General features: G+C 47.3%; 1 protein-coding gene and 1 pseudogene across 1 annotated transcript; one reads left to right on the forward strand and one right to left on the reverse strand.

Moving 5' to 3' along the window:
• The first annotated feature begins 4,475 nt into the window (after positions 1–4,475).
• Positions 4,476–7,400, forward strand: LOC119272607 (ethylene-responsive transcription factor WRI1-like). The gene is made up of 6 exons (XM_037554065.1): positions 4,476–4,699; positions 4,808–4,890; positions 6,168–6,259; positions 6,369–6,497; positions 6,626–6,744; positions 6,812–7,400. Exons 1-6 carry the CDS (start codon positions 4,476–4,478, stop codon positions 7,398–7,400), a joined length of 1,236 nt encoding a protein of 411 aa, XP_037409962.1.
• A 15,970-nt stretch (positions 7,401–23,370) lies between these two features.
• LOC119272609 overlaps positions 23,371–27,350 on the reverse strand; it is a 4,741-nt pseudogene continuing 761 nt past the window's right edge.

A 27,350-nucleotide genomic window follows, 5' to 3' on the forward strand; every position in this document is an offset into this window, starting at 1 on the left:
ATGGAAGCTAGTTGTAATGCCTCCATCAGTGTATATTCGGCGCCTCCGGACTAGCGGAGGTCGCCGCGGGAGTTAACACTCCCTCCTCCCCCAAGGAGGGTTGCTTATTCGGCTCCGGAGCCATTTGGGTTTCCGGAGTAATATCCGGCTGATGATCGGACTGGTCTAGACCCCCGCCATCAGCCCTCAAGGGGATTGTTACCCCCATGTTTTCGGCGACTGAAGTGTCACCTTCTGGCACCGTTTTTGTGGCTCCCGTACCGCCCCGTGCCCCGAAAAGGCCCTTCGGGACAACACCTCAGTGTAGTCCTTGGCAAGAGGCAGAGAGGCTCGCGAAAGTGACTCTCTCTCCATCATTCTTGGATCCAAGGAGTTCCCCTCCGATGATTGTTGGGGAAGATCACGGGTCGGCCTGCGCCATTCAAAACGTCAATACCATACTCATCAAAACCGGACTTATGTGCGGCATCTTCTGATACTCACGATTCGGCAAGGGGCTTCGGCCTGGGGCGCCACTTGGGACGGCTTCGGCGTCTGAATCCGAGCCATCTGGGAGGTATAATTTCCCCCTTTTAGACACCCCCGCCTCAGGGTCTTTGGAGGCCGCCCTCTTCATCTTCCTCCTCTTCGGGGAAGGATTGCTTTCCTCCTCCTCCTCCTCATCTCCATCTTCATCGGAGTAGTGAGTGTTGGTCTCTCCGGACACCACGTCCGGAGTACCTTTGCGGTAGGGGCCATCTTTGGCTCCCTTGTTCTTCTTCTGGACCTTTTTCTCCGGCGCTTGATAGGGCGTCGGGACCAGCATCTTCATTAAAAGAGGATTTGCTGGGTTTTCGGGCAATGGAGCTGGACACCTGATTCGCTCCACCTTCTTCGTCCAGCCCTGTGTTATAAGATGGAAATTCTCAGTCCGTCCCTCTTTTGGTTAATTGTCTGTGTTATGAAAAATAGCACTTACTAGGGAGGCTGGATGATTGTAGTCGAGGCCGATGTCTTCGAACGCCTCCGACCATGACTTTTGAGTCTTGAAAAGTAGTTTCCAGATCGCTTTATGCATTGTGCCAAAGAGTCGCGTCAGGATCCGTGGCCCTTTTGGATTGAACTCCCACATGCGGAGAGGCCAGCGTTGACAGGGAAGAGACTGGCGGATGGGCATCACCTGAATCACATCTGTGAGGTTGGTGTTTTTCTCTATGATATTCTTGATGCGCTTCTTCAGCGTCAACACCTCGTCAGATGATCCCCAATCCAGACCCTTGTTGGTCCAGGATGCGAGCCGTAGCGGGGGTCCGGATCTGAACACAGGGGCGGCTGCCCATTTGGTGCCGCGGGGTTCGGTAATGTAAAACCACTCATGCTGCCATATCTAGATAGTATCCACAAAGGCCCCTTTTGACCAGATAACTTTGGGAAGTTTTCTTATCATGGCGCTGCCGCAGTCTGCGTGTCGCCCGTCGACCACCTTCGGCTTCACATTGAAAATTTTGAGCCATAAGCCGAAATGTGGAGGGACGCGGAGGAATGCCTCGCACATGACGATAAACGCCGAGATGTGGAGAAAAGAATTCGGGGCCAGATCATGAAAGTCTAGCCCATAACAAAACATGAGACCCCAGACAAAGGGGTATAGGGGAAACCCTAGTCCGCAGAGAAAGTGAGGGAGGAATACGACCCTCTCATCAGGTTTAGGAGTGGAGATAACTTGCTCTTTGGCGGGAAGTCTATGCCTAGTCTCCGCTGTCAGATACCTCGCTTCCCGAAGCTCTTTGATGTCCTTCTCTGTCATGGAGGAGGCCATCCACTTTCCTTGCGAGCCGGATCCGGACATGATCAAAGTACTTGGCGGCGAGGGGAGAGCTTGGAACTTGGGCGCTGGAGCTTGAGGATGGATGGGCTGAGGAGGTGGAAGGCGTGGGGTAAAAAGGTGGATTCTTATCTTCTTATAAAGGGAGTGAATGTCGAGCGTCCCCCCACGAGCCTTAAAGCTCGCCTATCCCCAAGGCTTCGTGTAAACGACATGGTTGGGTTACCCAAAACTGTATTGATGAGAATTCTGCAATAAGGGGACACGATCTCTGCTTCGACAGGACGTGTCAATAAAAATTGCGTCTCGAAACGCGAAGTGGGAGGCTAAAAAATGGTTCGAAATAATAATAAGGCCGAAACACAACGCCTCGCCGGAAAAGCTGTCAGAAAACACGACCTATTTTTTCAAGTATTTTGCCCTTGTGGTTCAGGGTTGTAACTATTATACAGAGCCGAATATAGTTCTTTTGGTCTACTACTCTGAAGTGTTCGGAGGAGTAACCCGCCTTGCAATGCCGAAGACAATCTGCGCGCCGGACACATCGTCATTGAAGCCTGGTTCAGGGGCTACTGAGGGAGTCCTGGATTAGGGGGTCCCCGGGCGTCCGGGCTATGTGACATGGGCCGGACTGGTGGGCCGTGAAGATACAAGATAGAAGACTTCTCCCCATGTCCGGATGGGACTCTCCTTGGCGTGGAAGGCAAGCTTAGTGTTCGGATATGAAGATTCCTTTCTCTGTAAACCGACTATGTACAACCCTAGGTCCCTTCGGTGTCTATATAAACCGGAGGGTTTAGTCCGTAGAGGCAACCATAATCATACATGCTAGACATCTAGGGTTTAGCCATTACGATCTCGAGGTAGATCAACTCTTGTAACCCCTATACTCATCAAAGTCAATCAAGCAGAACGTAAGGTTTTACCTCCATCAAGAGGGCCCAAATCTGGGTAAACATCATGTCCCATGCCTCCTGTTACCTTCGATCCTCAGACGCATAGTTCAAGACCCCCTATCCAAGATCGGCCGGTTTTGACACCGACAGTGAACTCCAGCCCTTTCCGGCGAGAGGGCTTCGTTTGAGATGTTTATTCGATTTTCGTTAGGGTTTGTGTCCTCCCCAGGAAGACGAGACGGGGCGGCTCCCAGAACATGAAATATGATTCTCCCCACCTAGGCCTCGCCCCATTGGCGCGTCTAGCATCATCGAAGGGCATGTGGAGGCTGACGTATGTGGTCGGTGGTTGTCTTTGGTGGATACGTTCGAAACCGGGCTTCGTTCGTCTACCTTCATGTATTTCTATGGTTGAATTCTTCTGATGTACATTTCTCTTCATCGGGGACGGTTGCTGTTCTGCTGCACTGGCCCATGAGGCCTTAGTACGACGACTTCTCAGTTGTCTACTGCAACAAGTTTTGTCTAGCTCCAGTGAGGGAGGGGCGATCACGGCGGCGCGCTATTGGCTTACTTCAGTGCTTGTAGTCGTTGCTAGATGGGCCACGGATCTAGATGTAATTTTATTTCTGATGTTTGTTGTACCGTCATGACTGAATACAAATAGATCAAAAGTTTTTCCTTCAGAAAAAGGATATGCCCTGCATAAAAATGCATCCAAGGAGGTGTGTGGTTACCGAGATTGTAACGTAATCTGATTACAGCGGGATCAGTTACCGCCCAATCGTGTTTGTTTCGCCACGGCTATAATCAAATACAGTGTAATCAGGTCCCATTGCTATACAAAACTGATTACGCCCCAAATCGGCTGTATCGGGACCCCGTCTTCTGTTCCCGCAGCCGGACAAGCCGCTTAAAGAGCACGAGAGAAAAAGAGCAGCGGGAACCACAGCTCGCCAGCCGTCGGCATGCTTCGCCGGCGTCCGTCGCAGCACGAGATCCAAGCAGTTAACGGCACGCATTCTTTGGGTCAGACGGCGGCCGGCGGCGAGGTCGCAGCAGCTGGCGGCGCGGGAGGAGCAAGCGGCTGAAAGGGAGGAGCATAGCTCGCGAGCGACGGCGGCAGTCTTGAGTCGGGGAGACAGACGCGCTGGGGAAGAAGAGAAGCGACGTTATCCAATTACGTTACCTAGGCCAACCAAACAGATTGAGAAATAACTCGTTACACCTCCTAAAACACTGTGATCTGATTGCGTTACCATTTACGTTGCCATTTTTGTTGCCAAACACCTCACAAATTTCACCCGATGACCCCGAGACCATGACTGTAAAAAGGCCCACCCGATAACCTAACCACATCTATAGCTGGCCAAATGGTCCATTTTTTTCGGGCCGGCCCGTGAGCACGCCGGCACGGCCCACCTTGGGCCAGGCACGGCACCCGCCACCCACCACCACACGCTGTTCCCCAAAACCCTCCTCCCTCGTCCGGTCAGCCCTTAACCCGGTTGCCTCCTTTTACCAAACCAGTGAAAGCGCCCCACGGCCGACCCAACCGCGGTCAAGCCCGTCCCTTCCCAAAGGAGCATGTGGTGTGGTTGCCGGTCAGAGCCAGTGCCCCACTGCCGCTTCTGCATAGGCAGAGCTCACCCGCTCGGCGTCCGTTCTCCTTCCCATTAGTGGCAACCCACGGCCGCTCGCTTGCTTGCCTGGTCCCAACTCCCAAGCCGTTCGAGGGAACGAAGGTACGATCAAAAGCGGCGACCATGGTCACCATGGCGGCGACCAAGAAGCAGCCCTGGCGTGGCGCCGCCCCGCTCTCCACTGCCTCCTCCTCCTCGGCGTCCTCCTGGCCCTGGGGCTCCCGCATTGCGCCGTCCCGTGCGCGGACGCACGGGACGACGAAGAAGAAGAGGGGCCGGGGCGGGAGCGGGAGCGGGAGCGGCGACGCCGTGGTTGTCCCGGCGAGGAGGTCGTCCGTCTACAAGGGCATGACTAGGTGAGCCAGGAGCTCTTTCTTCCCTTCCTGCTTGCCTCCGACGCGCCGCCGTCCGTGGTCGGTCTCCTGTTTGATTGATCTCCGAGGGGTGTTCGTCCGTTGATGCAGGCACAACATCTCAGGGAGGTACGAGGCGCACCTGTGGGACAGGCATTGCCGGAGCACGGCCCAGGGCAGGAGAGGCAAACAGGGTGAGACAAACTGTCTCTGTTTTCTCTGATTTATCCTTGATCACTCTCTAGTCTTCTCTTATCTTTCATGTGCTGACATTCTTCTTCTCTAACTACTCTGTTTGCAATCGATCTTCTGTTCGTCTGCCTCGACATTGGCGAACGGCGATACGCATCCATGCCTCGCCTCCATTAGGGCCTGTTTGGTTTCAATAAGTCACCCGACTTATAAGTTAGGTGACTTAAAACTAGTGACTTATAAGTCACGCCTGTTTGGTTGTCACCTGACTTATAAGTCACCTGACACACCTTTTCACACCAATCAACATCATGCAGGTGGTGGGACCCACGCAAAAGGGGGTGACTTATAAGTTTTAAGTTGGGGTGGAGCAACTTATGACTTATAAGTTGAGGTGACTTATAAGTCGGGTCTGTTTGGCAAAATAAGTCACTTTTTTCACTTTTCGACTTATAAGTTGGTGACTTATTTGGAACCAAATAGGCCCTTAGTTTATCTGGGTGAGCTCAAGATCCCCTCGCTTCTTGGAAAAGCCCGCGTACTTTCCAACGCCCATGATTCACAAATTATTCTGCATGCTTCCAAAGGCCGGATTGCATTGCCCACGGTGGCCTTCCTCTGACTAATTTTCGAATTTCGAATTCCGCAACCACCTTCTTCCTTCTTCGAGGGGAAAGTGGGATAGTAGTAAAAGGAAAGGAAAAGCAGCAGCGCTTTGGTAAAGTGGAAAGCTCGTTTTATATCTTTGTCCCCATGAACGCGTCCAAAACAAATGCTCAAAAGCATCAGGCACTGTGGCACCACTTCCAAACTCTCCGCCAATGCTTTGCCAAAGCTGGAGTTGATCCCAACCTGAGCCCCTTGCACCACGATTTGCTACAACAATGGTGGATGCATGCGCGCAAGCAGGCTAGCTCTGAGGATAAGAAGGGCTTCGACGCGTTTGTCATGCTGATCTGCCGGACGCTATGGAAGCAAAGGAATGCTAGGGTGTTTCAGTCAGGTGCTATCTGTGATGAGCGCGCGACAGTGAACCTAATCTTTCAAGAACTACACCTCTGGAAGTTAGCGGGAGTGATAGGAGTCCAATGTTTTTGCGAGTAGTCCGCCTAGGATAGGGGAGTGGTCGGGTGGGATCGTCGGTTTGTGATGATCTACCATACAATCTCTTGTAAATATTTGTTCTCTCTTCTATGAAGCTAAGATACGCCGTTGGCGTACTCTTTAAAAAAAAGTATACATGGGTTAAGATCATCCTTAATCCCGTGTTTCCTGGCAGGATGTTACAAGACAGAAGAGGAAGCAGCTCGCACCCATGATCTCGCGGCGCTCAAGTGCTGGGGTTCAGATTGCGGGCTCCTCAACTTCCCAGTAAGTTCAGAGATACTATCTGTCTCAGTGCTACTGCTACTGCTACTACTTCTCGGATTGCTGATTTTATTTAGAGTGGAACTTGATAATAAGGCTGTGATAAATGCAGGTGGACACGTACAGGCAGGAGCGCGAGAGGATGCAGCGGATGACACGGGAGGAGTACCTGGCGAGGCTGAGGCGCAACAGCAGTGGCTTCACAAGAGGCGTCTCCAAGTACAGGGGAGTTACAAGGTGTGTGTCTGCATCCTCTGACAGTCAGATTAGCAGCTGCATTTGCGGTGAAGTTTCAGGACAGAGCGTGCATTTTGACTGCATTGTTAGTAGTAAGCACTTCCAGTGATCTTACTCAGTTATGACAACAAGTCAACAACTTATTGGCACCGCACGCATCACGCGAACGGCCGGTGGGAGGCGAGGATCGGTCACTCTGCCGACACGCAGTACTCCTACTTGGGAATTTTCGGTGTGTCCCTGAACTGGCAGTATACCTACATTACTGTACTACTAGCACTACATTTCTCTGATTTGTGCCTGTATCCTCTAACACAGCTTTCTGAAAGGTGTCTTGTGCTTTGGCATTTTCCCTCCAGATACCCAGGAGGAGGCGGCCAGGGCCTACGACCTCGCCGCGATACGAATCCGCGGCCCCGGCGCTGTCACCAACTTCGACGCCGACTGCTACGTGGACATCCCGCAGCCGCTCCCCTGCAAGCCCGAGCCGGACCCGGAGCCGGCCGCGGCCCGTCCATGCCCGCCGGCGCCACTGCCGCCGCCCAAGATCGAGCCCAAGGACGAGCCGGAGAACCACTTCGAGTTCGAGCGCGAGCCGCCGCCCGCCCCGGCGCTCCGCGACGACGCCGACCACGTGGACCGCGCCATCGCCGAGGTCCTGCAGGCGCTCTGCGTGGACCGCGCCGCCTTCGAGGCCAGGTACCCGCCCCGCCGCGCGCGCGTCGCCGCCCCCGCCGGCGCAGGGTGGCCAACGCCGTCGGGCTCGGACGACCTGCCGGTGCCGGGCGACGCGGGCTTCTTCGAGGACGACATCGAGAGCGTGCTCTTCGACGCGCCCGGCGACGCCGAAGTCCCGCGCGCCGCCACCGCCACGATCAGCTCGCTGGCGTCTGGCCGCTGGTGGTGACGGACGTCGGCGTGCCCCATGTTGGTGGTGCCGGTGCGTTGCACGTTCCGGCTGTGTAAGTACATGCCCATGGCTCGGGCTTGTAGTAGGCACTGGTGGTAACTCGTAAGGTCTGGTAAGCTTCTTTTGGGGTTGTACATATCTCTGGCCAAGGAGCATGCAAAGCGGTTGATTTTGGCCAAGGAGTATTAAGTGGAAGTGACGTCGTACGTGACGGTTTGTGCGTGCATCACCATAAGTTCACAACACTGCGAAAATTGCTTTTGGAGGCCTCCACTCACATTTTTCAAAATTCATATTTCTATGTCTCAAAAAAATATGAAAAAATACACATATACATAGAGGTATATATGCCCAGTTCTTTTGAGCAGATTATGGAGAATCTTGGTCTCGAAAATCCCGAGCGAAAAGAACTCGATTGAACTTCCAAAATCTCAACCGGATTCTCCAGAATCCTAGTGTAATCCCAAAATCTCAAAATACCTGGTTTCTCCACAATCTCAGGATTCTGGCAAGTCCCACCAAAGAAAACGTTTGGGTTTAATAGAGTAACCCTATTGCAGCTGGTTATTACGGCCAAACTGCCACCGAGCCAGCCACGGTCGATAACAGAGAACGAGCCCCTGTCGATGCCTGTTCGCATCGCTTACCTCCTCGCTTACCTCAAGCAGGGCCACTTGCTAGGGTTCCAGCACCGCCGCCGGCCCCGCCTCGCCGCCCCTGACCTCGCTGCCGCCGTCCCGGTACTCGCCGCCGCTGGATTGGTCCTCGCCGCCGCCGGTACCTACTCCCGCCGCAACCCAGCCGTCCTCCGCGACCCTCTGCCCTCTGCCGCAGCGGGGACAACAGGAAGGCGCCGCCGCGCCCCTCTGCACCGGCTGCCCACGGCGCCTCCGTTCCGCAGCCGCAGCCGAAGTGCCCATCTGCAGCTGGACGGCGACCACTCCTTCGCTTCGAGGCAAAAACTGCCGGCTGTCTCCCATGCAGCCACCATATGCCATCCTATCTCTCTGAACTCTCTGTTCTTCTTCTTCTTTTAGCTAAATTGGATAGATTGACAAATTTGTTGCAAAGATGGATGAATGGATGTATCAATTTGATAAATGGATGTTGCTAGATAGATTTTTGAAAGTGCGTTATATCGACTAGAGGGGGGGTGAATAGGCGATTTTTATGAAAGTCTTCAAAACATGGAAGTTTCGAAGACAAACGATAGAAATAAACCTATTACCATGCAGCGGAAGTTAGACTACACTAGGTAAACCATAGTCATGTATTCAATAAAGTGAAAGCACAATGACTAATAGCAGCTAGGTAGTAAGGATCAGGCAGGAAGATATTAAGAAGCCAAACAGATCACACAGTCACTCAATGAAGACAAAAGATAGTGCAAACATACAATGACTTCACACAGAGTAACAGTAAGTAAAGAAAACGGAAGGATGAAACCAGTGACTCGTTGAAGACAATGATTTGTTGGACCAGTTCCAGTTGCTGTGACAACTGTACGTCTGGTTAGGGCGGCTAGGTATTTAAACCAAAGGACACACAGTCCCGGACACCCAGTCCTGAACACGCAGCTCAGGACACCCAATCCTCACCATATTCCCCTTGAGCTAAGGTCACACAGACCTCTCCCAATCACTCTGGTAAGTCTTCAAGGTAGACTCCCAAACCTTCACAGACTTCGTTCACCGGCAATCCACAATGTCTCTTGGATGCTCAGAACGCGACGCCTAACCGGCTGGAGGATGCACAATCCTCAAGTGTAATAAGTCTTCAGATCACTCAGACAAGAAGACTTAAGTGATGCCTAATTCTCTTTGGCTCTGGGTGGTTAGGGCTTTATCCTCGCAAGGAATTCTCCCTCAAAGGCTTAGAGGTGGGTTGCTCTCAAACGACAAAAGCCGTACTCTGAATCTGAGCAGCCAACCGTTTATGGTTGTAGGGGGTGGGCTATTTATAGCCACTAGGCAACCCGACCTGATTTGTCCGAAATGACCCTGGGTCACTAAGGAACTGACACGTGTCCCAACGGTCAGATTTCAAACTCACACGGCAACTTTACTTGGGCTACAAGCAAAGCTGACTTGTCCGACTCTGGACAAGATTTGCTCTCATAGTCTTCACTTGAAGACATAGGTTTTTGTTTAAGCATCACTTCGGTCATTCTGACTGGTTCTCTTGGACCCCACTTAACAGTACGGTGGTTCCTATGACTCAACATAGAAGAAAAAGAACTACGAAGGATCTAAGTCTTCGAGCTCCATAGGCTTCATGCGGTGTCTTCTCTTGTCATAGTCTTCAATGTGAATATCTTCATATACCACCTTTGACATCAATGTCTTCATACATTTTTAGGGGTCATCTCTGGTGGGAAAACCGAATCAATGAGGGACTTCTACCTGTGTTATCCTGCAATTCTCACAAGCACATTAGTCCCTCAACTAGGTTTGTCGTCAATACTCCAAAACCAACTAGGGGTGGCACTAGATGCACTTACAATCTTCCCCTTTTTGGTGATTGATGACAAACTAGTTGAAGTTTTCAACGGGGAATATAATATGTGAAATTGTAATGGATAAGGAATTGTCTTCATAAGTTGCAAGGGCTCCCCCTGAAGATGTGTATATAAGTAATTTGCTTTTGGAATGCAAATGCACATGGCAGGTTGTGCTTGTGGAGATCCACTTCAACTTATGATGACGATCCGCTATGCATGTGAAAGTATGTGAAGATAATGACATGCATAATAGAAAAATGGACGTCTGCAAAATGATCTAAGTGCGGAATTTATCATCGCAACACAAGGTAGCAAATGAAGGGGAGCCTTGGCGCAGTGGTAAAGCTGCTGTCTTGTGACCATGAGGTCACGGGTTCAAGTCCTGGAAACAGCCTCTTGCAGAAATGTAGGGAAAGGCTGCGTACAATAGACCCAAAGTGGTCGGACCCTTCCCCAGACCCTGCGCAAGCGGGAGCTACATGCACTGGGGCTGCCCCCTTTAACACAAGGTAGCAAATAGGTAGCAGACGACCATCAAGTTTAAGTGTTACAACTCAAAGAACCAAATGTTTCAAAACGAGAGTTGTAAGCACGAAGCAAAATATAAAACACCCGCCCATATGGACCCGCTTGAGGACTATCAAACTCATATGATTCTCCCCCTTTTGTCAGTAAGGACCAAAAAGGTTTGAAGACATAGAGCCTCTACTCGTTCCCATGAGGAGTAGATGAAGTAGCAGTGTCGTTGGTGGTGTTTGGCGGTGCAGACGAACTTGGAGCAGTGTCGACGTGTGCTGAAGGAGGTGGCGATAAAGTAGCATCGTCTTCATCCTCGATCACTCTGGCATTCACAATTACAGTAGAGGAAGAGAACTCAGAGTCTTCAAGTGATGGAGTTCGTCGCAGCACTGCCCTTCGAGGAGGTGTGGAGTGAAACTTGAAGCGCTCAGTGAAGCCATCCTCTTGAAGATCATCTTCAGAACACAGCAGCGTCAGCCATTTCCATGTGCGTTGAGAGGTTTCATGAGCAATAAAGGCGTTCTTGGTGGCAAGATTGCGAATGCGATTAACATCCACCAAGAGGCTTTGCATTTGACGCTTTAGCCAATCATGATGCCTATCCTGTTTCTGATGAAGGGCCACCAGAAGCTCTCGGTCATTGAGAACACGAGTGCACTTCTTGGGTCGTTGAGCAATGGTGCTATCAGTGGCTTCAGTGAGAGCAGGATGCGGTGCACGTGTAGTGCTAGCCAAAGGATACACACGAGTTACTGCTTCAACGCCTTCAACGTTCTGAGAAAAACTTTGATGCTCTGCATTCTGAAGACTTAGAGGTTCCTTGGCAGGCTCAGAATATATGTCAATAGACATATCCACATCAGGCAAAAAGATCCGATGATTGCGGGCAGATGGCTGATATGAGATAGCAGAGTGAAGTTTGATCAGCCGCATCACCCAAGGGGCGTAGAACTTCAAACCAAACATATCAGAGCCAGATGCAGCAAGTTGGCGAATGAAGAAATCCTGTGTATTGAAGCATTTTCCATGAAGAATATAGAAGACCAAAGTCTTCATTGCACCTTCCAGCTTGGCATGGGGAGAATGTCCTTTGATTGGCGAGAGAGTTCGCCTTATGATGTGATAAATGGTCCTTGGCAGATACTCAAGGTCTTCAACAAAGAACTCCGTGGGATAAGCAGCATCTTGGGGCAATGGCTTCATCATACTGAGCATCTGACTCATATTGGGTTCAGTCTTCTGAAAGATGCTCTCAACAACTTCACTATGAAGCTGACAACCATGCTCATATAGATTGCCAGGAGTGGGCAAGCCAATGAGCTCAATGATGTCAAAGGCTTTGGCTTCGTGATGAACGTTTCTTGTCATCCACTCCAGGACCCAAGTCTTCGGATCTCTGTTATACCCGCGGATGTGAAGTGTGGAATAGAATTGAAGCAGCAACTCTTCATTCCAATGCTCTTGGTCAGTGACGAACGGCAGCAGCCCAACTTCTTTGAAGCAATCCAGAGCTTCTTCCAGACAGGGCAGACCAGCTATGGCTTCAATGTCAAGGCGCTTGTGTGGGAAGATGCGACCTTGGTTGTAAAGAATGCATGAGTAATAGCTTCGCTGCTGATAGCTCCAGAACCGATCAGATGATATTCTTTCCCTTGAGTAGGGGTTCCTGGAGCTATTGAAGAATGTGTTGTCTGCTCTGAAGCCATTGATATTGAAGGAGCCAAGTGCTGATGCAGGACCTGGGAACTTGGGCAATCTTGGGATTGACTTCTGGACATGAGGCCTGTGCTCAACATGATAGTCGAATTGGGGACCGGCAGCAGATGCAGGAACAGAAGCAGCAGGATCAGTGGCTTCGCTGACTTCTGGTGCTGTTGGGGGTGAGGGCTCCACATTAGCTTCAGCCATGACAACGTCAGTGGCTTCAGTGGTGTTGGTGGTGGCAGCCTCAAAATTTTCAACCTCCACTTGATGAGCTGGAGGGTCGGTCACGATCACGTTCTCCTCGAGAACCGCTTCTTGGCGGGGCAGGGGAGTAGCAGCTTGTGGGACTTCTTCTTCTTCAGCGGCTGATGCAACCAGATTGTCTTCAGCAGTTTTATCTTCAGATGCAGAGACTTGAGGCCTTGGACCTTTGCGAAGCCTACGCAACGCGGGCGACACCTATGGAGTTGGTGTTGGCTGGGCCTCAAAGTCTTCTTCCTCTTGTGGGTGGTCCGCCCATGAAGCATCCTGTGCAATTGGCGTCAGTGACGACCAATGCTGATGAGTTCGCTGTGCGTTAACACAGGCGATGATACCTGTTGGTGCTCTAGCTGAGGAAGGGCTGCATTATCTTCAACATGGTCATGGTGACCAATGTCTTCAGCTTCATGAGCCTCTGTGAAAGCAGGCTCATGGACAGTCAGTTGACGTTCTTGTGGATTAGCATCGGGGTGAACCATGGAAATGGGTTCAACAATCAAGGGCTCTGTGGGAGCAGCCCGTTCCTTCTTGGTCTTTCTTTTCTTCTTGGCGGGGGCACTAGCAGAGGCTTCAGAATGTTTTCTCTTCCTTGCTTCAGCCTCAGCAGTCCTGGTCTTCTTCAGTTCTGAAGCGGTTGACCTGGCCTTTGGCTTCGGGCTAGTCATGCTAGTTGGGAAGACAATGGGATCTGCTTCCTGCCTTGGTGCTTCAGGTTCAGCCATAGCAGGCTTCTTCTTCTTCTTAGCAGCCATCCTGGGGTCGATGCCAGGACGCCCAAGAGCCTTGCGCTTCTCAGCCTCATTGTAGGCTTGCACACACCTATCAACCAGGACTTTCATGCGCTCACGTGAACCCTGAGCTTCTGCACGTTTCTTTAGAAAGGCTTCTTTAAACTCGTGCAGCATAATTTTGAAGTTCTTCACGTCTTGCACGCTGAGCTTGGCCATATGCTTCTTGAACTGAGATTTCTCATAGTCAATTTTCTGCTTCAGTTCAACAACGCGCTGGGCGATGGCTAACTCTGAAGCAATGGCGCCATGGAAGGCGACACTGAGGCCAATGGGTAGTTGGAGATCTTCGAAGCTGATGTTTGGCGTGTCAAACCACTCATCAATGAAGTTGTGGATGATTGATACATCAAAGAGCGGCAGATCATTGAAGATTTCTGCTTCTTCTTTGCTCTTGATGAGTTGCTCAAGAGCGTCATCTGCAAGATCTTCATCACTTGATAGATCAATGGCATCATTGCGCAGAATGGCAGCAACAGTTAGCTCTTGGCCGGTGTGTGTCAGAGGCATCTTGACCTTCTGGGGCTTGGAGACGCATGACAAATCTTCAGACTGCACACTGTCTTCAGGAGGTGCAGTTGCCAGTGGCTTCGCCCTTGAGATTTTTGGTGAAGGGGCAGGCTTTGAAGCTTTGGGCTTCTTTAACTTCTTTGTCTTTGGCGCTGCAGGCGCTTCATCTGATTCAGCGTCAGCTGCAGGCTCATTCATGGCTGTCCCTTGAACCAAGATATGGGTGATGAGACCTGCAAGGTTGTAGAAAGAACCGACGACATTGGGTTCTGCATCGCGTGTGCCGTCAGCCCTTGGAGCAGAAGGACCAGGGTTGAAGTCTAATCCCAAAGACTTCTTGTTCTGCTTCGCTGAGTTTTTGGCAAACTGGAAGTTGCGCTTGAACAGATTGTCGTCACGACACCATAGTAGTGACGATGGGTGTGCATCTGCAGGCTGTGGCCCACGGACCATGCAGGGATAGAAGCCTTGTTTAGTGGCTTCTTCTCTGGACCTGGGTTGAAGATTCTTGTATAGGATATCTCCCCACGGTCTCTTGATGGCATTTTTCTCAGCATATTCCTGGGTCACAAATCGGTATTTGAACCATTGTTCTGCTCAATATCTTTGAATCCATTGGATTCGGGTCTTGCGCTGATTGTAATCCTCTTCAGGATCTGTCTTGTAAAGCTCTGAGAGGTCATCAGCCAAATCTCTTGATGTTCCCCCATGACGCTGTCTGCCACCCTTCCTTACTGATTTCTCTGCAGCCATGAACTTCAAACTGAAAGGCTTCAAAATGTTCAAAGATTTTCGCTTGCTGGACAAACAGGAACTGGCTTCGGGAGAATTTATATGATGTTGTAAGAATTCTGCAAATGAATGCAGACTATGAGAACCAAGGGATTCTCCCATGGACATGTACCTGTGACAGCATTAAGGTGCGAGGGAAGGGGAAGAGGTCATATGCATTCTTAGAAGATTTTAAAGATAAATCAGTTTAGAAGACATTGACCTCATCGTGCGAAGACATTCACTCATAGATAAGGAGTTGGTTCAAATTTGTACGAATCCAGAGATCAGTACAAGTGAGGAATCTAACTACTTTGTGAAGCATAAGTGAATATACTAGGCATGTTATGAGATGCAGTATGAAAGAGATCCAACTTGTGTGAATAGAAACTTCTTGTGGTAGAAAGTGACAAAGCCATAGGATCAAAGGGGGCTATAAAAAGAAGTTTTATTTACCACACTAGGAACTGCTAGACGGAGTGGAAGAGGAGGCCGAGCAGTTCGATCTTCCATGCCCTAACTTGGCGACGGAGGACACCTACGGCGAAGGCGGAGAGACGATGTCCGCGGTCGGCGTGAAGACGGCGTCGGAGAGGTTGCGGCAGTGAAGCGCTTCGTCGCCGGCGTCGTCGAGGGCTAGCGGTGGCGCTAGGGTTCGTGCGAGAGTGGAAGAAGAGATAATGACCGCTATGAAGGGTGTATTTATAGGTACAGGGGCGGCACTGCGTTATTACACAGGTGCCCCTGGCGATTCACATCTGAGGAACACGTGGCCATCATGCAGTATATTGGGGTTTGTTCCATGTCCCACGCATGCCTGGATTGTCGGGTGGTCGTTCCTACTTCTCCGGGTTTCATGTGGAGGAATGAGCATTGAAAACGGACTTAATGTTTGTCTCTATATCTTCTGCTGACAAGGACGCAGAGAAGACATTCGACAGTTTCAATAGAATGCATATGATTTGGAGAGATAGAGTTTGAGATAGAAAGCACAGAGAAGTTAGGGTCCGATCACATTCACTTAGATCAAAAGATTCAACAAGAAGACATAGCTATAAGTGAATGCTGTAGAGGACAGCACACTAGTATATATATATATAATCAACATAGTGAAGATAATCATGAAAACATGTTGAGATTGAAACCAAACCAAATGTGAAGACATAGCAAGGTAACGCCATGAGTGAAACACTTCAAATAGAACATTTGGTGGTGGCGTTACCCACCGTATAGGAAGTATTAGACCTAGACACGACGCACAATTATCGTGGCGCTCCGAAGTCAAATTCCACATTAATGAATTCACACTTAGAATGTATGTCTTCATTGATTGAAGATATACTTTACTTCGTGTGTTGCACATCTAAGTCATCAATATGCATAAGGGTTAGGATGTGTGCCTGATCACAGGACATTTGAGGATTCCAGGATATTTTAGCTCACACCGTAACTTGCAAAATCTCTTCTCATCCAAGGGCTTGGTGAAGATATCTGCCAATTGCTCTTCAGTGTTGACGTGTATGATATCAATATCTTCCTTCACAACATGATCTCTGAGAAAGTGATGACGAATTTCAATGTGCTTTGTCTTCGAGTGCTGAACAGGGTTGTTGGCAATCTTGATGTCGCTTTCGTTGTCGCAGTAGAGTGGCACTTGCTTCAGATGAATGCCATAGTCCTTAAGGGTTTGCTTCATCCACAGAAGCTGAGCGCAGCAAGATCCAGCAGCAATGTATTCAGATTCAGCAGTGGAGAGAGATACACAGTTTTGCTTCTTTGAAAACCAACATACAAGTGATCATCCCAGAAAATGACATGTGCCTGATGTAGACTTGCAATCCACCTTGTCACCAGCATAATCAGTATCCGAGAATCCAACCAGATCAAACTCTGAGCCCTTTGGATACCATAATCCTAGAGTTGGGGTGTGAGCCAAATATCGAAGAATTCGCTTCACAGCTAAGTGATGCGACTCCTTTGGTGCCGCTTGAAATCGAGCACACATGCAAACACTAAGCATAATATCTGGCCTAGATGCACATAGATAAAGCAAAGAACCAATCATGGAGCGGTATACCTTTTGATCGAACTCTTTACCATTGTCGTCAGGACCCAGATGATGCTTGGCTGGCATTGGCGTCGTGAACCCTTTGCAGTCTTGCATACCGAACTTCTTAAGGCAATCTTTGAGATACTTCTCTTGAGATATGAAGATGCCATTGCATTGCCGTCGTATTTGAAGACCGAGAAAGAACTTCAGCTCTCCCATCATGGACATCTGATATTGCTCTTGCATCATATATCCAAACTCTTCACTGTACTTCTGATTGGTGCAGCCGAAGATAATGTCATCCACATATATTTGGCACACAAACAGTTCACCATCATATGTCTTCGTGAAGAGAGTGGGGTCGAGGGAACCAGGTATGAAGCCTTTGGTCTTCAGGAAGTATTTGAGTGTGTCATACCAGGCCCGAGGGGCTTGTTTGAGGCCATACAGTGCCTTGTTGAGCTTGTATACCATATCAGGATGTTTTGGATCTTCAAAGCCAGGTGGTTGTGCAACATACACTTCTTCTTCAATCTTGCCATTGAGAAAGGCGCTCTTCACATCCATTTGATAAAGAAGTATGTTGTGATGATTTGCATAGGCCAGCAGTATGCGTATGGCTTCAAGTCTAGCCACAGGAGCAAATGTTTCATCGAAGTCAATGCCTTCCACTTGAGTATATCCTTGAGCAACGAGACGAGCTTTGTTTCTGACAACTTGACCATGCTCATCTTGCTTGTTGCGGTATATCCATTTTGTGCCTATTATGTTGTGCTTCCGAGGATCAGGACGCTTAACCAGTTCCCATACATTATTCAGCTCAAACTGTTGAAGCTCTTCTTGCATAGCTTGAATCCATTCAGGTTCCATGAAGGCTTCTTCCACTTTCTTGGGTTCTGTTATTGAGACGAATGCGAAGTGCCCATAGAAATTTGCCAGCTGAGTTGCCCTTGATCGAGTGAGCGGACCAGGTGCATTGATGCTGTCAATTATTCTCTCAATCTGCACTTCATTGGCAACACGAGGATGTACAGGGCGAAGATTTTGCTCTTGCTGATCATTGTCGTTGTTGGAGGGATTGTCTTCAGGTTGAGCATTGTCTTCAGGTTGATCTGGTGCGGAGATGATGAGTTCCTCTTTAGGATGAGCTTCAGAAGGTATGATTTCTCCAGTTCCCATTAGCTTGATTGATTCACTGGATGGAACTTCATCTAGCACATTTGGCAGGTGCTCTCTTTGTGAACCGTTAGTCTCATCGAACCGCACATCCACTGTTTCAACCACTTTATAATGAAAGATGTTGAAGACTCTGTAGGAGTGCGAATCCTTTCCATATCCAAGCATAAAACCCTCATGTGCTTTTGGGGCAAACTTTGAAGTGTGATGTGGGTCCTTGATCCAGCACCTTGCGCCAAATACTCTGAAGTAACTGACATTTGGCTTCTTGCCAGTCATGTGATTTGTACACCCACTATCAATAATCCATTCTGTAGACGCTGGTGTCGTACCCTATAGTGCAGTTAGGGGGATAGGCTTCACGAAGAGAGTTGTGAAGCAAAAACATTTGACGAACCAGTGGGTTATGAAAGCTTAGATCCAGATTAGGACTGACAGGGAGAGTAGCAAGCGATTCAGGAACGAAGTACATAGTAAGACCATTCGGGCATTTGATCTTGCGCCCTACAAGATGTTTAAGGTCCCCAGCGATAGCGTCAGAAGATTTTGGTTTTCTGCTGGAGACCTTTCCCTGCAAAAGAGACTTAAGCCTTCTTAACCACCCACATCTTCAAGGGTGGCTTAGAAGCGATAAGTCTAAATGCAGCGTCTGAAAACTTTGGCTTTGGGGCTCTACCAAAAAGTCTTGCAGGTGGACAATAATACTCATAAGAATAAGCAGAATAGTTTTTGGTCTTATGAACATGGTGGTTCGATGAATCGCGCTCATATTCATAGGCCTGAGTATGGTTTCCCTGCAAAACATTTGCATTAGTGCGACTCAGGTGAGTCCTCCGTCTGTATGAAGCCTTTGGGCCATATGAAGCCTGTGGTCTGGGGTTTGTCTTCTTCATTTGTGGTGTCATGATGACATTCACAGGAAGATTTTCCAAACACCTTTTGGGCACCTAGATCTTCTTCATAGGCGGTCCATTCCTGCAGTTAGTACCAATGTACCTGGCAAACACTTCACCATTCTGATTCTTGAATAGTTTATAGTTCGCATCAAAGGATTCATCAATGACAATGGGGTTAGCACAAGTGAAGCCAGATAGAATGGATGGATCCGCTGAAGGTTCCTTTGCAGCAACCCATGTGGTTTTGGGATACTGCTCGGGTTTCCAGTAAGAGCCATCAGCATTCATTTTCCTTATGAATCCAACACCCTCTTTTCTCGGGTTTCGGTTCAGAATCTTCCTTTTGAGGACATCACATAGTGTCTGATGCCCTTTAAGACTTTTGTACATCCCTGTTTCAAGCAATGTCTTCAACCTAGCATTCTCATCAGCAATCGCAGTGGTATCCTCAGTAGAGGGGTTAGTTACCACATCAACAGTTGAAGATATTGCAACAGTAGCAGCAGTAGAACATTCAGCAACAGAAGTAGCATTATCACGCTCAATGCATTTAAGACATGGTGGTTCAAATCCTTCCTGAGCGGAACTAATCTATTCGGCGCGAAGTGACTCGTTTTCCTTTTGAAGATCTTCATGAGCCGCTCTCAATTTCTCAAGATCTTGCTTCCTTTGAAGATAATCATAGGAAAGCTTTTCATGAGTTGTTGAGAGCGTTTCATGACGACTTTCAAGTTCCTCATACTTAACGTGAAGATATTTTATGTCTTCAATTAAGGACTCAGACCGAGTCATTTTAGCACCCAATAGATCATCGCTTTTGTCTAACAGTTTTTGAATATATTCCATGGCTTTCTGTTGTTCAGTTGCAATTTTAGCAAGTGTTTTGTAGCTGGGTCTTGAATCACAATCAGAGTCATCGTCACTGGATGTTTCATAGTGAGTAGTGCGTGTGTTTACCTTGGCACCGTGTGCCATGAAGCAGTAGGTAGGAGCAGAGTCGTCCTTGTCATTTGCATCAGCGTCGGTGGTGAAGTCATTATCTTCAGTGTTGAAGATGGACTTGGCAACGTATGCTGTAGCCAGACTTGCAATGCCAGAATCGGACTCCTCCTCAGCTTCCACCTCCGCCTCCTCAGAAGCGGACTCCTCCTCTGAATCCATTTCCTTGCCAACAAACGCACGTGCCTTGCCAGATGAGCTCTTCTTGTGTGATGAAGACTTTGAGGAAGACTTGGAAGAGGACTTTGAGTATTTCTTCTTCTTCTTGTCGTCAGAGTCATATTCCTTGCTCTTCTTCTTCTTTCTGTTCTCATTGTCCCACTGCAGACACTCAGAGATGAAGTGGCCAGTTTTCTTGCACTTGTGACATGTTTTCTTCTTGTAGTCATGAGCAGAAGCTTCATCATTCCTTGAGCTTGATCGTGAAGACTTTCTAAAGCCTTTCTTCTTGGTGAATCTTTGGAACTTCTTTACAAGCATAGCAAGTTCCTTTCCAATGTTTTCAGGATCATTAGAACTGTTGTCAGATTCTTCTTCAGATGAGGAGACAGCTTTTGCCTTCAGGGCACGAGTTCGCCCATAGTTTGGACCGTAGATATCTCTTTTCTCAGAAAGCTGAAACTCATGTGTGTTGAGCCTCTCAAGTATGTCGGACGAATCGAGTGTCTTGAAATCAGGTCGTTCTTGAATCATCAGGGCTAGGGTGTCAAACGAACTGTCAAGTGATCTCAGTAGTGTCTTGACGACTTCATGCTTGGTGATCTCAATGGCGCCGAGGGCTTGAAGCTCATTTGTGATGTCAGTGAGTCGGTCAAACGTGAGCTGGACATTCTCATTGTCATTTCGCTTCCTTGAAGCGGTTGAAGAGGTTGCGAAGAACGCTGATTCTCTGATCTCTCTGGGTTGAGACGCCTTCGTTGACCTTGGAGAGCCAGTCCCAGACCAGCTTAGATGTTTCCAAAGCACTCACACGGCCATACTGTCCTTTGGTAAGATGACCACAGATAATATTCTTGGCAGTAGAGTCCAGTTGAACGAACTTCTTGACATCAGCAGCAGTGACACCTTCTCCAGCCTTGGGAACGCCGTTCTTGACGACATACCATAGGTCGACGTCAATGGCTTCAAGATGCATGCGCATCTTATTCTTCCAGTAGGGATATTCAGTTCCATCGAAGACGGGGCACGCAACGGAGACTTTAATTATCCCTGCAGTCGACATAGCTAAAACTCCAGGTGGTTAAACCGAATCACACAAAACAAGGGAGCACCTTGCTCTGATACCAATTGAAAGTGCGTTATATCGACTAGAGGGGGGATGAATAGGCAATTTTTATGAAAGTCTTCAAAACATGGAAGTTTCGAAGACAAACGATAGAAATAAACCTATTACCATGCAACGGAAGTTAGACTACACTAGGTAAACCATAGTCATGTATTCAATGAAGTGAAAGCACAATGACTAATAGCAGCTAGGTAGTAAGGATCAAGCAGGAAGATATTAAGAAGCCAAACAGATCACACAGTCACTCAGCGAAGACAAAAGATAGTGCAAACATACAATGACTTCACACAGAGTAACAGTAAGTAAAGAAAAGGGAAGGATGAAACCAGTGACTTGTTGAAGACAATGATTTGTTGGACCAGTTCCAGTTGCTGTGACAACTGTACGTCTGGTTAGGGCGGCTAGGTATTTAAACCAAAGGACACACAGTTCCGGACACCCAGTCCTGAACACGCAGCTCAGGACACCCAGTCCTCACCGTATTCCCCTTGAGCTAAGGTCACACAGACCTCGCCCAATCACTCTGGTAAGTCTTCAAGGTAGACTCCCAAACCTTCACAGACTTCGTTCACCGGCAATCCACAATGTCTCTTGGATGCTCAGAACGCGACGCCTAACCGGCTGGAGGATGCACAGTCCTCAAGTGTAATAAGTCTTCAGATCACTCAGACAAGAAGACTTAAGTGATGCCTAATTCTCTTTGGCTCTGGGTGGTTAGGGCTTTATCCTCGCAAGGAATTCTCTCTCAAAGGCTTCGAGGTGGGTTGCTCTCAAACGACAAAAGCCGTACTCTGAATCTGAGTAGCCAACCGTTTATGGTTGTAGGAGGTGGGCTATTTATAGCCACTAGGCAACCCGACCTGATTTGTCCGAAATGACCCTGGGTCACTAAGGAACTGACACATGTTCCAACGGTCAGATTTCAAACTCACATGGCAACTTTACTTGGGCTACAAGCAAAGCTGACTTGTCCGACTCTGGACAAGATTTGCTCTCATAGTCTTCACTCGAAGACATAGGTTTTTGTTTAAGCATCACTTCAGTCATTCTGACTGGTTCTCTTGGACCCCACTTAACAGTATGGTGGTTCCTATGACTCAACACAGAAGAAAAAGAACTACGAAGGATCTAAGTCTTCGAGCTCCATAGGCTTCATGCGGTGTCTTCTCTTGTCATAGTCTTCAATGTGAATATCTTCATATACCACCTTTGACATCAATGTCTTCATACATTTTTAGGGGTCATCTCTGGTGGGAAAACCGAATCAATGAGGGACTTCTACCTGTGTTATCCTGCAATTCTCACAAGCACATTAGTCCCTCAACTAGGTTTGTCGTCAATACTCCAAAACCAACTAGGGGTGGCACTAGATGCACTTACAATTTTTTTCTGTCAATGCTACTGTCTACTGGTGCTATAGGTACTGTAAATATTTGCTACTGCATGAATGATGTTGTTAAATGCTAACATGAGAACCTTAAATGGTAATGGTAGATCCTGTTTGAAACAACGAAGTATTAACAATTCATCAAATGATTTCTCTCGAAGGGTGATACAGACATTTCAGCACACAACTCTTTTAGAATCTCAAACTACAATCTCAGAAAAGAACTCGGTGTTAGATTCTGGGGGAAGTAGATTCTAGGAGAATTTTCCAGAATCTTGATTCTGCAAAATCCTGTGCGAAAAGAACTGGGCCATAATGTACATGTGTTTAATTTTCAGAGTGAACTACACCGAAATGAGGGCTTTGAAAAAAAAGAAATTTAAGGCTTTTCAACGCATGATACCATTCATCTTCAAAGTCCATAAATTTGTCTGTTTTTGCATAGGTCGCATTTTTAGCCATGCTTAGAGCACATAAAGAAAACATTATCTGCTTCTCACCGAAACAAAACAGGGAAGACACATAACAATACTCAGTTTCAGCACAATTTTCTTTTGAAAGATCCAGCAAGACACTGGCTTTGATATTGATAGATGGATAGCAATATATACATGCTCGGATGCACAAGGCATTGAGTAAGGAGAGAAAGAATAGAGAAAGAAAAACAAGAACCCACCTAGGTGGATACTCTCAGGGTGGATCCCCAAGGGGGTGCTGCAAGCATTTAGCTCCGGCTAAACACCAAGACTCTAATGATCTTCTGATGGAGGCGATGACATCGTTTACGCTGTTGATCTTCCCCTAAAACAGTCTTCAATTACTCTCCAACCAAATCTCCCATACAGTCAGGATGGGCGGCAACCAGCGTCGATGTGATGATCCCATCCCATAGACTTGTTGCACTGCACACAGTGGCCCAAGATCGTGGATTCAGAGTTTCACAACCTGCCCAGCGTCCTACCCAACGCCAAATTGCCTTAGTAATCGGACATTGCCAAAACAGCTACATTGATGATGCATATGCAAGTAGAGATAGTAAGTAGACATCCATCCAGTGCCAAGTAGATATGTACTCAAGATCAAATAATGAAACAAAATTTCGAATTTGAAACAAGACAACTTCATGGCATAGCCGACCAAGTCACCTTTAGCGAGATAGAGGCATGCTCAAGCGGTATTTGTCGATGCGCAAATCCATGGAGGTTTGCTTTGAAGCGACAATGACGTTCATCGTATTTAGAACCTTCCTGGCCTACCTTGAGCTTCAAATGCATCCAACTATCCATCTCTACGGCAATCACATATCTTCTTGTTATGACACATGACTCACCAATAATATCACACAGGAGCTCGATTCCCTGATATGACCCACATACGAACCGAGAGATAAATTGAATCCACTCTGCACTTCTGATACGATAACATCTATTGTGGCCTCCACTGCATTGACAACGAGTGCTAAAGTGATGTCAACCGCACCACAATCGCCATTAATCCGACTCATGAATTGATAAAGACCGAACCTCGAGGCGAGATCCGATCCGTTGTTGCGGCCCGACCTTTCACGACACTCCACCTTCAGCAGCAGTAGCCTCTCACCCGCGCACGCGATATGCACGAAATAGAGGGTTTGAACCTTACGGCCCAACACGAGAAAATCAATCTCGACGATGATACTCACACGCAAAAATAATTTCTACAAAGAAATCGCAACACAGAGGTTTTTTAAAGATCCCTCTAAAACTTGATACGGGTGTCTACCCTTGAAAACACATCGTGTCTATTTTATCAAATAACCTGCCCTTTACAATGACCGGACTGTGGCTATTTATACAAGCATAGCCGACTCGTACATTGTTTGTCCAACACGCTAACCAGACTCCTAATCCAAAGGGAAAACAATGACCTACCAAAACATAACGATGAACCTGATTAAATCTTAGGAAACAAAAACAAAAACAACTAGTACGACTTCTTCGGGTCTGCTTCCAGGTGGCCCCCAGCCGATGGTCTTCAAGGAAAGGTAGCTCCACGTACTGTTAGATCCAGATGCTGCATGGCCGTACTTCTCCTTGCATGGCAGGAATATAAATAAGAATCCTAGCTGCACCTTTTTCCTTTCAAACCAATGAACTGAAACTCTATCTCTCCAACTAGAATCCCACGTATACTCATCTATACGTACATCTTTGTTACTTGGATATGCATGGTTCAATGGTTGGAGGAAGTGCTGACGTCGCTCCTTTTCCTCAAGAAACAAATCAACATATTCAACAGCCAACGCCTTGGCTGTCTCGTCATCTTCACTTAACTGAAAATAATTAGGAGTGTAAATATTTCGCCTTTTTGATCCCACCACATCCTCAGCATCACTCATGTTTGTATCATCCTCTCCTCCTTGAATCAAAACCGTCCTCGGTTTTGGGTCATCTTTTTTAGCAATATTTCCATCTTCAGACTGAACGGTCACCACAAAAATTTCAGCAGCTTCGACCATCTTCTTCTTTGCTTCTTCCTGCTCTTTTATCTTATCTTGATGTTCTTTTCTCCATGCAATAAAACGCCCCTCGCCCATGGGCACGAGGTCACACTTCTTACCCTTCTTAATGGTATATTTGTGTGTTTGGCAATCATATGCAACATCATGCTCTTTGTACCATGGCTTGCCCAGCAACAAGTGACATGAAATCATCGGTACCGGAATCACATCCCACAAAACCTCGCAAAAATAATTTCCTAACATAAACAATACCTTGGTTTGGTGCGTGACAGTGAGCTCTTCATGACCCCAACGGAACAAGTACGATTGTGGACGTGGTGTCTTTGGTAGCGCCAGCTTCTCCACCATCTCGATGCTCGCCGCGTTGATCAAATTCATATGATCGATCGTCATGGCACATGATCTCTCTCTCACCACCACACGGGTGTGAAAAAGTCCGGCCCAGTGCCCTTCCTCCTCCAACTGAAATCCATAGCTTAATTTACTATATGATGATGCGCACGTCACCTTCTCCATAGTGTCGTGAACAACCTGATGCTCTGATACCACCTGATAAAGACCGAACCTCGAGGCGAGATCCGATCCGTTGTTGCGGCCCGACCTTTCACGACACTCCACCTTCAGCAGCAGTAGCCTCTCACCCGCGCACACGATATGCACGAAATAGAGGGTTTGAACCTTACGGCCCAGCACGAGAAAATCAATCTCGACGATGATACTCACGCGCAAAAATAATTTTTACAAAGAAATCGCAACACAGAGGTTTTCTAAAGATGCCTCTAAAACTTGATACGGGTGTCTACCCTTGAAAACACATCGTGTCTATTTTATCAAATAACCTGCCCTTTACAATGACCGGACTGTGGCTATTTATACAAGCATAGCCGACTCGTACATTGTTTGTCCAACACGCTAACCAGACTTCTAATCCAAAGGGAAAACAATGACCTACCAAAACATAACGACGAACTTGATTAAATCTTAGGAAACAAAAACAAAAACAACTAGTACGACTTCTTCGGGTCTGCTTCCAGGTGGCCCCCAGCCGATGGTCTTCAAGGAAAGGTAGCTCCACGTACTGTTAGATCCAGATGCTGCATGGCCGTACTTCTCCTTGCATGGCAGGAATATAAATAAGAATCCTAGCTGCACCTTTTTCCTTTCAAACCAATGAACTGAAACTCTATCTCTCCAACTAGAATCCCACGTATACTCATCTATACGTACATCTTTGTTACTTGGATATGCATGGTTCAATGGTTGGAGGAAGTGCTGACGTCGCTCCTTTTCCTCAAGAAACAAATCAACATATTCAACAGCCAACGCCTTGGCTGTCTCGTCATCTTCACTTAACTAAAAATAATTAGGAGTGTAAATATTTCGCCTTTTTGATCCCACCACATCCTCAGCATCACTCATGTTTGTATCATGAATGGATGAGAAGGTGTGGTTACTTCGCAGAAGTCTGTTGCACCATCAATTAATTGTAGATCATAGTCTTCTTGCTCCCCTTTCTTGATCCTTATGTCATACTCAACTAGAAGAGGGCTGGTCATTGTGATGCCCCTCTTAGGGCCAGTCATCTCAATGAGAGAACCCTACAAAACTATTATTAGTTGATAGTAGCTCATCATCAAAATTACTCCTCTTTCTAACCAATTGACAAAGAATCACAAACAAATGATAACACAGATTCTAAACTCGCCTACAAACATAAGTTGGTTGCACATAAAACTTAATGTTAGATAAATCATGCGAAGATAACCAACAATAAACTCGTCCAAGACACATGTATTTCTATGCAATAATTCATACTGATAAAATAACATTTCATTTAAAGTGAGGCCGTCATTACCAACACCTCAAATGTTCTGTGAAGATAACATTTCACTTATTGCAACAATGACGCAAAAAGGAATTTGTTGTTCAAGGGCTACGATATTTCTTGTGCTCAGATCCATGTGACAGAATTAAGCTTACACTGCCAAATGAAATGTATTTAAAATAACTGCATCTAGATAAAGATGCGCACCTGTCTCACCATAAGGGGATTGTCCCTGCTACGATTGACAATATAATTAAGCAATGAATCCAAATAATCCCGTGCTGCTATATATCCATACAATTGTACCGAACTTGCATTCATAGGAACGTTAGCCAATTTTAATGAAAAAATTTGCATCATGTCACATTCAAAATGCACACGACACCTTTTCTGGTCAGGAAAGCAATTAGCGGGGTCTGATATCTGCATTGGCTCCGATTGTGCTTCAGTCAAAAACTATATAATATTAGACAAATGCTTATCATAAATAGTATAATGATGATTTACAAGTACATACTCGTGTTAAGTTACAGTAAAATTTATCTAATAAAAATATTCATTTAAGAAGATAACAAGATAAATACACTAGTCAAATAAGTGAGGGGAATAAAACAATGCTTCAAACAAAAAGTATAACTTTTGGGGGCCAAGTTATACGAACAGGTTTACTAAGATCCAAGCTACACAAACACGTGGTAGAATTTTCATTTTATACATGACAAAGTGTTCTAAAAAAGATTTTACTTACTCGTGTACCTAATAGAACTTCTCAAATC

The sequence above is a fragment of the Triticum dicoccoides genome, chromosome 3A (genome assembly GCF_002162155.2).
Source record: "Triticum dicoccoides isolate Atlit2015 ecotype Zavitan chromosome 3A, WEW_v2.0, whole genome shotgun sequence".
NCBI lineage: Eukaryota > Viridiplantae > Streptophyta > Magnoliopsida > Poales > Poaceae > Triticum > Triticum dicoccoides.